At 38.9% G+C, this 12490-nt stretch overlaps 1 protein-coding gene across 25 annotated transcripts in view; it reads right to left on the reverse strand.

Annotated features, from left to right (window-relative positions):
* The window catches only part of NCOA2 (nuclear receptor coactivator 2), a 125636-nt gene that overhangs the window by 36550 nt on the left and 76596 nt on the right, over positions 1-12490 (reverse strand). For all 25 annotated transcript variants that reach the window (XR_014550371.1, XM_083623173.1, XM_083623182.1 and 22 more), the window contains 2 exons: positions 1282-1385; positions 467-644 (listed from right to left, as the gene is read on the reverse strand). Coding sequence is in view for 24 of the 25 variants with exons in the window: in XM_083623173.1 (XP_083479299.1) it covers positions 467-644; positions 1282-1385 (282 nt within the window). In the remaining variant the exon portion in view is untranslated. The remainder of the gene's footprint in view (positions 1-466; positions 645-1281; positions 1386-12490) is intronic.

The following is a 12490-nucleotide window of genomic DNA, read 5'->3' on the forward strand; positions in this document are numbered from 1 at the left end:
TTACACTGGGGTATCTGTGAGAGAATTATTATTTTTTTAAGTCCTTAATATGTAAAAAAAATTGAGGAGCCCCACAAAAATGTTTTGGCATCATGGAATCATAGCAGGGGACTCATAAAAACACTCATATTTTTGTCAAATTGAATAAAAATTATGAATGAGGGGCTAGGGAAGTCACAGAAAACTTCAGGTGGTGGGACTTGTGGCCTAGTTGGCTTATAGCGAGATGAATGATGCAGCTGTCAGCTATTACATGAAGTGATGCATAAAGTCCAAGACAAAAGTAATAAATTACAATGTCATTTGAGAAGATGATTTAGAGGCCAGAATAGAAGAGGGGGAAACATCTCAGAACGGAACAGAGGTAATGTACACATTAGGATATTATGTTACATCAAACTTAAACACTAGCTTATGGCAGAGAGAAGGGAACCACTAAAATTTATAGGTTGATGGAGAACTGTACCTAAAGATTTTGGCAGCAGGTTTCTGACAAATTCATTGTGGTCCCCTACATGCAGGATGCTGTACACACTTGTGTTCATCAGCTCTTCTTGGTTGTACCTCAGGTACTGTGTCACATTCTCCGATACAAACACCACATTACCTTCCAGGTTCACTACGAAGAAGAACCCGTCGAGGGCCTGAAAGGTTAGAAAACAACACATTTTAGTTCACCGTTGAGAATCTGCACCAAGATAAAAGCTAAGCTATTATCATCTTCCTTAACTCTGAATCATTGCAGAGAAGAAAATAGACTTCATTTCTTAACTATCCTGTTAAGCCTTCAAGTAGCATACTATCTTTAGTTTCTCTCCTGACTGGGGGTGGGGAGGAGAGAAAGTAGTTCAGCCTCATTAGAATATATCTGAAAATCAATATGAAGTTTTCATAGAAAAAATGCAGTTGTGTTGCTTAGCAACACCTGCTATACTGATGCAAGCATGACTGAGCGGAAATGCCTAGGAATAACTCAGAACTTTCCTTTTATTTAATATTATACAGTATAAAAGACAGCAAAAACATGGACTATGCCTGCTTTCTTTAGCTTTTCTCTCTAATATAAAATGGTGGAGGAACAACAACACACATTTACTCTTAGAAAGCAGACTGCTCCAACAAGGCATCATAAAAGTGGCAATGAATGGACAAAAAGGCTTTGTGCACAATCTTTGTTTTACAATCTTATGTGGAGTTGAAATGTGTTTTGTTTTCATTTAGCCAAATCTCATCAGAACAGCTGTTAATTCTAAAGGTTAAAAAAACTTCATAACACTTCACCTCAAGCATCATTGGTCCAAGTGCATCCTTGTCAATGACGCTCTGACCTGTTGATGATACATCAGCTTTCTGCACTTCATCTTCATTGGCTGCCGCTGCTTTTTCTGCACATAAAAAGGAGGGGGGGGGACAACACAGTCACACTATGAACTGAATAACATAGCAGAGCTGCTTAAGAAGATTATACTTGCCACTAATTATAGTAAAGAGGCATGGCAAGCCAAGATGGAACTAGTCACAATTGTCAGACCTGTTCAAATGCAACAGTTCCAATTCTTTAACCACGGAAAAGGATATCAGAAGTAAGCTGCAGGTTTGTGTTCTGTCCCTCAAGGACATCCCTTCCCACATACAAATCTTTCCCAGAAAGCTCCATCGTAGATAAGGGTTATGGTGGCATGGATGTTAACCATGAATAATTTCACAGATATTCACTCGTATCCAGGATTTAAAACCAGTTCTTTGTGTTACGTTTTTTTATTTGTTTGTTCTGAGACATGTAACAAAGACCAGGAAAAGCTCAACATGCCTATTGGGTATGGAACTAAATTATAGGACCTTCATATATAATGACTGCTGTGCGGAGGACATAAAGAAGAAATGCCATGGTACGCTTGCATCAGCACAACAAGACACCTTCATCTGCCCCAGCTGCAACAAAACTGGTCTCTCCAATATCAGTCTCTACAGCCACAGCAGGCGCTGTAACTCTCCAATGGTTTGAATTCACCTTGAAGGTGGGCGCACTCTTCCATTACCTCCCAGGACAGATGTCAACCAACCAACATACAACTGCAATTACTATCTTTGTACATCTTTCCTACAATAACAGTGCTGAAAAAAATAGACACTGCTCATGTTTAAAGCCAACATTCTTGCAAGCAAACATTGTCATTTATTTATGAATCGCCATGGAGCATAGTTCCTGAACCATTACATTTTAAATGAAATTCTGAAGAGAGATCTGAATTGTAGTCTTTTGAATACATTAATACTTGTAATTTGCTAGATGAAAGACTGGTGTATCTTTCTTAAGATGGTGTATCTTTCTTTTTTGGCCCAGCGTCTACCAGGTATATTATTAGTTTACGGTTAAAAATCAAATAACTCATTAAAGCAATGATAAAATACCCGATGAGTAGAAAAGAGAACCACTTTACGAAATAGTCCAAAATTCAGAAGCAAGGCAACAGAATGAAACTCCCCAGGGAGAATTTTCCACTGCTTTGTATCACCACCAAAAAGACAATATTCTGCTTTAGCCATTCACAGGAGCCTTGACAGTTGAAGAAACTAACTGAGAAGGAAAGGTTCATATGTGAGAAGGTGATATGCCCAGGCAAGGAACAATAGAAACTCACCTATAGCTGCTCAGATCTTCTGAGACCAGAAAGGATTTCTGAAAGTGTGGTCTTACTGGCCCGAACAGCCATCCCCTCTCGGCCTGATTTTACCAGACCCAGGAGAAATGACTTCAAAAGAAGCAAATCCATCCCATGCAGAAATCTCATGGGAAGTTGGCTGGGATGCATAAATTCTATATTTGCTATTTTGATTTAAGTGAACAGAACAAGATGAAGTGGTAAATCCTAAAACATCTTGTAATACTGAAATTCTAAAAGGCTGTTTTTATTGCTATTTTGATAAGACCTAAATAAAGGAGTTTAAAAACAAGTTCTTTCTATGAAAAGCAAACTACAGCTGCTTAAAATAGATGTGAGATCCCACACACCATTTTAAGAATAACTGACAAATCAAAGCTTATTAAGACTGTTTTACACTTCCTACATCTGTGGACAACCAGAAGTCCCACACTGATGATAATTACTGAATCACATATGTAGCTCAGCTCACACTTGTATAGCAACTGTTGCTTAGGAAATGAAATGTTCATTATGAAACTATGCTATACCACACAATATACCTTTAGTATATTTCACTAAGTAGATTATGTTTGAATTATGAAAACCTACATCCAAGAGAGCAGAACAGCATATAGCACAATCCTTTGTTACTGCACCACAGAATACCCAGCAATTTCTATAGCGTGGACGGAACAAAAACATCAGGCCTACCAGTGAAGGTGGAAGAGAAAGATGTTCACTGTTTCTCCAGTATGCCACTAATTTAATCAGAAACTCAACTCAGGGGAGAACGAAGGCATTGTGACACCCGGGGCGGCAAACTGCTATGTACGGCACATGTGCGGCGTCACTATGTACAGCGCATGTGCTGTATGTAGCGATGCCGCACATGTACCGTACATAGCAGTTTGCTGGCAGCGGTGCTCCAGCGATGTACAGAGGGTGCTGGGATCCAGAGGATCCTCCGTTCGCAGCTGTAGCGGCGACGGAGGGATCCCACCACTGTCCATACGGTGCTCGAGCGGTGCTGGCCGCAAACCGCTATGTACAGCGCATGTGCAGCGGTGTTACATACAGTGCATGCATGCAACGCTGCACATGCGCTGTACATAGTGGTTTGCCACCGGCACCGGGATCCTTGCCTTCTTGTCACCCCCCCAACTACAAAAGCATCCTGCTACTTCGTAGGCTATTTTTAATGAATGCAAGACAGCAAAGAAATAATATTGGCCCTAGGAGTCCTCATAAGGGAGCTGTGCCTGGTGGAAGAAGTGAGGGGAGAGACTCCATCAGGCAAGGCCTCCTTCCACCTGCCTTGCCCCACTCTCTGCTTCTCAATGTGTATTGTATTGTTTTATGTACTGTGGCTTGCTATTGTTCTATTGATTATAGTTTAGATATTATTGTAACTGTTGAGTGGATTTCTGTTTAACTTTTATATGTTGATATTATTATTTTGTACTATTCTAATGATTGCTGAATGTTACTTTTTTGATGGAGGTTGCCTGTTTTAAAGTTATGTTTTATTATCACATTTTTGTATTGCATTAGATTGTTATAAGATGTACATTTTTTGTTTCTTCAGCTTGTAAACCGTCTTGAGTATTGTAAGATAGAAAGGCGGTATACAAATTAAAAATGATGATGATGATATGACTGGAAGACATCAGAGTTAAATAAAAAAAGGAGGCACAAATCTATTTAGTTTTACTCCTGTTATTGTATATACCCAGTAACTCTGCTTTTAGCCTGGGTGGAAGGAAAAAGCAGGGGTAATTACAGTGATATTGGCACCCATGGCAAATCTGTTAAATCTATAACTAGTTTGCATGGGTAGCCTAAAGCAGTATTAGAACTGTAAAGCAAGGAAAAATAAGAAGCACAGATCATTTAAAATATGTAATGTTGGGGATTTTTGCAGAAACAGTTCCTGGAATTACTTGAAATTTACTTTAGACAGGCGTCAGTTTTGTAACATTACATATTCTTAAGTAGTCACAGTACCAGCTGAAACAAACCAAAATGGCACCCGAAACAGCATAGTTTCAAATTTGCAAGCATTTTAACAAACCAGTGTTCTGGCAATAAAACGGGAGTTTCAGAAAGACAGCAAGCTATAAACATGCCATATGCTGGACCAGTGTAGTGAAGTGTTTAAAAGTTGCTCCTACCCTTTGTTAACTTTTGGGAAGGGTCTTTTAGTTTTATTATTCAAAGCCCAGACTCTGAAATCTGTGAAGCTCTCATGGACTGTAATCACATTTCACTATTTCAGTCAGCAGGAAACTGTCAGTTACTTTTGCAAGGTTTCACCAGTTTTTCAAAAGAATATATAAAATTAACTAGCATTCCAATTTTAAGGCTCAGCAGGAAGGCTGTGCCATCCGTAGCCATGTTTGCCTTTTATTTAGAAAAGTAAGAGAGAAAATATCAAGTTCGGGCTACATTTTACAACAGAGCAGAGGATACATTAGAGCAACAGGCACATTTACTGCTAAAAACCAAGATATTACAGGAAAACATTCATATCACCACAGAAAGGTTTTAGGAGGTAAAACAAGGGAGAATTATGCATCTGCACTGAACTAAAATTAGAAAAGCTGCCATATGGCTTTGTGAGCCAGCAGCACATTCTTATTCATTAGGAAGCATTCTGCCAACATAAAAACACAAGGCCCTTCCTGCACTCTCAAAATGTGTTTATCTTTTCAACATTAATGCGTGATATATCATCAGCTTGCTGAAATCTCCTGCAGTGCATATTTAAAGAGCACAGCTGCACTATTTCCCAGCTTGTTTACTCACTGAGATCAGCCCTAACAGTGAAGAGACTGCTTCATTCCCCTCCTAAGACACAGCCCCCTTGTCAGCAAATGAGAGCTTCTCACAATCTGTGGGGAGTGACAGCCATATTAACCAATCCCCTACTACCAATGACATCACATTTCCAGCCCTCCCCTCCTCCTTCTCTCCATTTGATGGCTGAGAACAGAAAGCAGACCGTCTTACTTTTATCAGTAGGGATGCCGAATTGTGTGAAGTAGTACAGTACACCAACAGATTAATCTAAAATATTCCTAAAACCTGAAAGTTATTTTTACCCTAAAACTATGACACTGTCCGTGTTTCAAATGCTTTGTTTATATGCTTTGCAGAATGTCTTAGAAAAGTTGTTTTCTGCTGTTACAACTGCATGTGTCATATAAGATTATACAAAGGAAATGAAAGAATAATAGAATTTGTGGTTTTATAATTTGCTGGAAGCCACCCAGATTGGCTGGGGTAGCCCAGTCAGATGTCCAGCATAATAATAATAATAATAATAATAATAATAATAATAATAATAATAATAATATCAGTGTCTAATTCTTCTGGCAGGCATTTAAACTCAGTTCAAATGATAGTGAGCATTATTTGAAATGTCTCATTCGATTACATAAAATTCATTGGTTCAAAACATTGTTTCACTCAGTGTTTTGTCAAGTCAGGGTTTCTATGATAGCTCAGTTGGTTAGAGCATGGTGCTGATAACACCAAGATTGCAGGTTTGATCGCCATACGGGACAGCTGCACATTCTTGCATAGCACGGGGTTGGACTAGATGATCCTTACAGTCCCTTCCAACTCTACAATTCTATGAAATGTTGAATTAAACTGTGAATAAGAATGGGGGCCCTCGTTATCATCAACAATGGTTAGCATCAGTGAAGATATAATACCAAGCCATGGTTGAAGGTGAAAAGAGAAAGGAGGGAGCACACATTCTGTGGCTGGCTCCAAATTTGCAAACCATAGGTTGCAGGCAACCATTGTTAGAACTGTATGAAACCACTAATCCTCAGATCAGATCTCTGAATAGTTTTAGAAACTGAAGGCATGAATACAAATGTTCCACAGCTAATTAAATATGCTTTTTTTCTCAACATGAACCAATATATCATTAGACTATATATGCTGTTTAGTCACATCGTCCATCATGTGTAGTTTTAAAAATATTTCTTTCTTTAGCCTTCAGTCCCTACAAAGTGGAAGAAGTGTGCTTTATTATTAATTTGCCTAAGTCTACATTTTGGTGTGCAAAGTACATGGGGAAGTTTTTTTTGCGTATGTGACCATGAAGTATATCACATTTTTAAAATCTCAACTGATGGCCATTTGTCACTCAAGTATGCATGTGAAATGGATCGCAACTCAATGATAAATCACATGTTTTGCAAGCAGAAGGTCTTATGGTACAACACATTTATTTCTTGTTTCTCCAGGAATAAAAAAAAAACACACCCTGAAATGAATGCAACCAAGTTGGGACTGGTTTCTACTATGCCATTTCTCTATAATAGGACGTGACATTTCTTAAAATCAAAAACCTCCATTTTCTACAACATAGCATACTTCCATCTTCATAGATGGCCCTCAATCATATCAGTCTATATAGAACTCAAAATATTTGAGGTGACTGATTCTCCTAGAAATGGTTGAAAAGTAACTTGCTTAAATAAAATTTACTCTTGATATTTTCTTGATAGGTGAATTGTCTAGTTTCAGGCGTCACTTCAATGGCAGTACCTTTTAAGAATAAACAGAACGTAAGCTGAACAGAGAAGCTCTTTTAAAACCCAATTCTGTAGGGTTTTTCTTCACTTTGCCTCAGAATGCCTGAGTTGTTTTGAAATGAACACCACACCATCAAACAGAAACCTATGAAAATGTTATTTTAATCACCGATGACTAGGGTCATGGTGCTTAAATGACTGGTAGAAGCTCAGAGTCGTTAAGATTATGTCCCTTTCACTTTGGCTTCACTGGAAGACTTGCTATTCCTTTTACAAAAAGCACAGAAATGCAAGAACAAAAGGAAAGCAACAATACTGTATGCAGCAGAGCCAACAGAAATAAACACAAGGGAGTCGGACTGAACAGAGTACATAGCAACTTTCAGTGACAGCTACTATGAACATTTTTATTGCTCAGCACTTTGCTACATGTTGAACAAAGGCAACCGTCCAGAACATCCTTGTGAAGAGACTAAGGAGACAGTTGTCTGTCCTTGCCAGCGCTTGCTCCCTTATCCCTCCTTCTCTTACAGTTTTTACTTCTCTGTGCTACCAGTGCTCATGAGAGATCACAGGGTCTTCTGCGCCTACAGCAAGCAATAGCAACAAATAGTACTCTGCACACCTCTTCCCACATACAGAGCCCTGTGCAGGGACTAGTTGCAGTTTGTCTTGGACTCTGCAAGCTCAGAGGCCCAAAGAAAATGACAGCCACTGTACAAGGGCTCCTCTCACTCCAGGGTTGTGTCACAAATGGATCTTTAAGATACAAGGGAGAGATGCAGTTGTGTACTCAGTCCATGTGGTACCATGTTGCATTTATGAATTCAACAGTCCTGCTCATCAGGATGCAATTACTGTAATACATGCTAGTGGCAACCAACAAACTGAGGCTGAACTGAATTTGTAACTGATTTTCATGCATTACAGCAAAGTCAGGATGAAGTCAGCATTGAAAGGCTGACCTCATCCTGACTTTGGGTTGCTTCTACAAGGATTAGAATCATGCACAGAGAGAGCTCTAGTTCACACGGAGGACCTCACATGGGTCCAAGAGGTTTCCAGGTGGCTCTGAGGGATTTTCCAGCTGATATGACTGGTGCTCCTGTTAAAAGCCCTGGCAAACTTCTGGAACATTTGAATGGTTTGGACTGTTGACACGATTGCCGCTGAACATCCTTTCCCACTTCATGTAGTCTGCTTGGCTCCCTGGTATACAGACAACTCCCCATTTACACGGGAGTTACGTTCTGAACCCAGCTGATGTGGGGGGAAGAACAAAATCTGCAAACCATAGCTTGTAGGCAGTCATTGTTACAGCTGTATGGAATCACAAATCGAAATATTTGGCCTACAGAGATGCCATAATCAACATGGAAGAAACTGAACCTTCTCCATTCTTGAGGGACAGCAGAGGGACTTGTTAAGCAGCAAATCAATAGGTCCCTCAGATATACAAACAAAGCTAGATTTATCCTAAACTCAGAGATTGCTTCTAACAAAGGAATCCAGGTATCCAACAAGACAACCAGTGTCCAAGTTATACAACTCCACCAATGTTAGTAAAGCCATTTATAATTTCACACTTAGAACAGCAACATTTCATTTTACCAGTTCCAGAAGAAAAACAGAAAATGTGTATTACCGAAATGCAGTTTACATGGTTATGAAATTAGCAACTTTCAAGGCAAGGAAGCTGTAAAGTTCAACCTAACTAGGTATTTGACACAAAACCTTTAGCACAATTTTCTCTCAAAATCATAATTGAGAACTAAAATAAAAAGCCAATCAACCTGAGAGTAGAAAACAAAACCACACTCTCGTATTCAAACATGGTTTTCTTTCATTATTTTTTTCTCACGACTGAAGCCCTGAAACTATTTATTTAAAGCAATTACAATCCATTAAAGCCACTTCACGTATGTGCACATTAAGCATCTGTTCAACATGATATAATAAAATGGACCTAAGTTCTACATACACCAGGTTTGGCAAGATGAGGGCAATTTATGCATTACGTTTTAAACAGTTCCATCCTAAGCATCCATCCCATCGCTTGCTTGCTTGCGATAAGTCCTATTAAACTCACTAGGATTTACCTCAGAGTAAATATGTTTCAGATTGCACTTAGTCACTCCAGCAAAAGCTCCTAATAAATACTAAAAGCCCCAGGAAAGGTTGACATGTCTAGTTCTAAGAAACAACAGCACGCTAAAACATGTTAGGTCCTTTGCATTCTGGCTCAAAAGCAGACACACAAGTCTTCCCTACATTACATTTTAAGATGGAGAAACACTTCACTTATACAAGTAGAATAAATGTGCTTCAAAGAAAAGGAGATAAACAACTCATATAGTTCGGAATTATGAACATGGTTCTTGATCCCATAATTTGGTGAGGCACAGAAACTTCACAGACCCAGAAAGGAATGGGGAGGATTTTTTGAAGGAGGGGAAATAAACACATTAGCAATTTTTATGTTAGTACCAAAGACATTGCAACTTATAACATTGTCCTTATCTCCATATAAGAGAATGAAGTAGCCTGCTGTTTCAAAACTCTGCCAGGATGTAAGACATTGCGCAAAGGCATGCATATATGACATTCCACAAAGAATATGTAACTTAAAAAATAGCAGATGTAATCCTAGATATTTTGCTCCTTATAGATCTCTGATTCCTCCTGATAAAGCTGATCAACCCAATATCAAAGTGCTGGTGATGGATGGACTGAGAAGCTAATTGGGGTGAGTGGGTTAAGATCAATACAAAGGGCACCACTGCCCTATGAAGTTACTCCATTGCACAACTTGTTATTTTCTGCAGCACCCTTAAGTTTATTCTGCATGAAGAAAATATTCTCCCAAATAAGGACTTAGCTATAGAGCTGCAAATAAAACATTTTAAGTGTGTTGTAAAGTGCAATATACAAATATGACACTAGATGGAGACAGTGAGCTATGGGAAATTTAATATATTTTTCAAAAATTTTTTTAAAAAGCATTTTCACAGCATCTTTTATATATGTGTAGATTCCACCTAAGCCTCTGGTATCCATGAATGGTTTGTGAAATCCTTAGAGCCACCAGCACAGCCAAGGGGCATGCTTTGACTACTAAGCATTTTTTAGAATTGTGCAAACCAATAATTTCTTGCAATTAATGCTCATCTTCTTTTCTTTGTCAAGTTCATATACATCATTAGCACAATGGTTAACATAATTCAGTGCTTGATGTATAAGCCTATTTTGAAAATGAAAGCTGACAGTTGTAATGTGAGCATTAACAGCTAGATTGTTCATCATCACCCTCTTGATAACCAGGCAGTACCCTGCTGCATGTTTAACATGCTGATCATTGATCCTCATCAGCAGACTTGGAATTAGTAGGAAAGCAATGGAGTCTGTGACATTTAAAAGTCAGGGAGGCTAGAATGACAAGTAAACTTGCATTTACAAAGTATGGAGCAGATGATGTACATCTTTCATGGCCTGAGTCAAAACAACGCAAGTAAATACAGAAAATGTATTATTAATTTTCCAGGCCAGAATTACACGCTGTGATCATAACTGCAACATCAGAGACCTTACTATGCTGTACAGACATGTTTATTCATATTTGTGATGCTTCCAATCTATGTCAAGCACACGGCATGATAATAAAGAATGGGGGAACTACAGGGCAATCACAACGTACACTGCCTTTGCTTACTTTGATTGCAGATTTATACGGACCACTATTAAATAAATAAATAAACGAACAGAAAGGGAGTGGGGGACCCTTGTTTACCAGGCTCTGGAGGCTCTTGCATGATCTCATGGGAGCCTCATGCAATTGTTCCAGAACCTGGCAAGAAAGGCGGAGTGCTTAAATAAAAAGCTTCTGCAAAGGGAAACAGTAGGAACGGCCTTCGGCGGATCCAGTGCTATTCTGCCTAGGAGCTCCTTGCACCAGCTAAGGCAAAGGAAGTGTTCTCAATTCCCCTAAGCCAACAATTTTCTCCCATGAACTAGCATTGTGCTCGCTCCCTCACTACCAGGATTACGCTTTGGTGGTGGGGCAAAGGAAATATTCATGTGCAATTGACTCATGTAGTACATTTGAGGGATAATTCTGATTCTTCATTAGGTTTCTGCTGGGCTAGAAAGGTAATCAGTGAAGAGCCTGTTTTTACTCTGTTCCCACCCCTATTTATAAGAATAGGTATAAAAGTCTAGTGGCTGCAGATAATCTAAATGTATAATGAAAAGACACAAGGCACTAAGCAGCAAGGCCTATTTTCTAAGACCCCGGGTTCTAGAAGGCAAAGGCCAACTCCTGCAGTTCCTAAAACGCAGAACAAAACACATAGGAGAAAGAAGTTATTGCACAGCCATGAATTCTCTTAAAGGAAACTCGATTACTAAAGAGGTAGTGGCTGCTTTTTAAAATACACAGGAATGAGCACAATGACCCTCATCGCAGTACAGCCTGGGCAGTAAGTGCTGCCAACAACCATCATTGTCATGTCGCTTTGCAGTGACAGCACTAAGATGACTGGTTTAGCAGCCCGCACAAGTTTCACAGGCTTCTACTGTATGGACTAAAGAGCTTTATCATAAATAAAGGAGCACAGGCAAGCACCCCTGTTGCGGCAATAGGTTATTTCCTCACACGCTTGGCAAAAGAAAGAAAGAAAAAAGAAGGAACAGGGAATGACTATTAGTGGAGGAGACCTGTCTCCAAATAACTCTGCCTTTTGAATTCCACTTCCAGTAACCTACATCATTGTTTTTGTTTGCTACTATGTTGTGTATTTTTGTGTTTTAAATATTGTAACCCACACTGTGATCCTTGGATGAAGGGCAGTATAGAAATTTAATAATAATAAAAATAAAATAACAACAACAATAACAATATTCCTGTTTTTTATTTTCAAGACTTTTCCTAATAATTTTGTAACATGTATTTTTTTTGTCACAACACAGTGAAAACGTTTTCTGTAAGGCCAAATTCCCGAAATCACTTTATAGAGTTGCTAGAACCAATTCTGAACTTATTGTTGCGTATGTGGAAGAAAGCATTTATTTGTCCCACAACATGCATTATATGCTACTTTCAGCTACTTTGAAGCTATACCTCTGCAAACCATATCTGTCAGTTGGGTTCAGATTTTTAAATGAAATATAAAGCACTAGCTGCTACACAGATTCTTGTGACATGCCTGAATTTTCACATTTGCAATAGCTTCAACCTTCTACCGAAGTCTTCATACATATATGGGTTGTTAATTCCAAATTTCATTGACAGCAAAG

The sequence above is a fragment of the Podarcis filfolensis genome (assembly GCF_964270895.1).
Source record: "Podarcis filfolensis genome assembly, chromosome: 7".
Classification (NCBI taxonomy): domain Eukaryota; kingdom Metazoa; phylum Chordata; class Lepidosauria; order Squamata; family Lacertidae; genus Podarcis; species Podarcis filfolensis.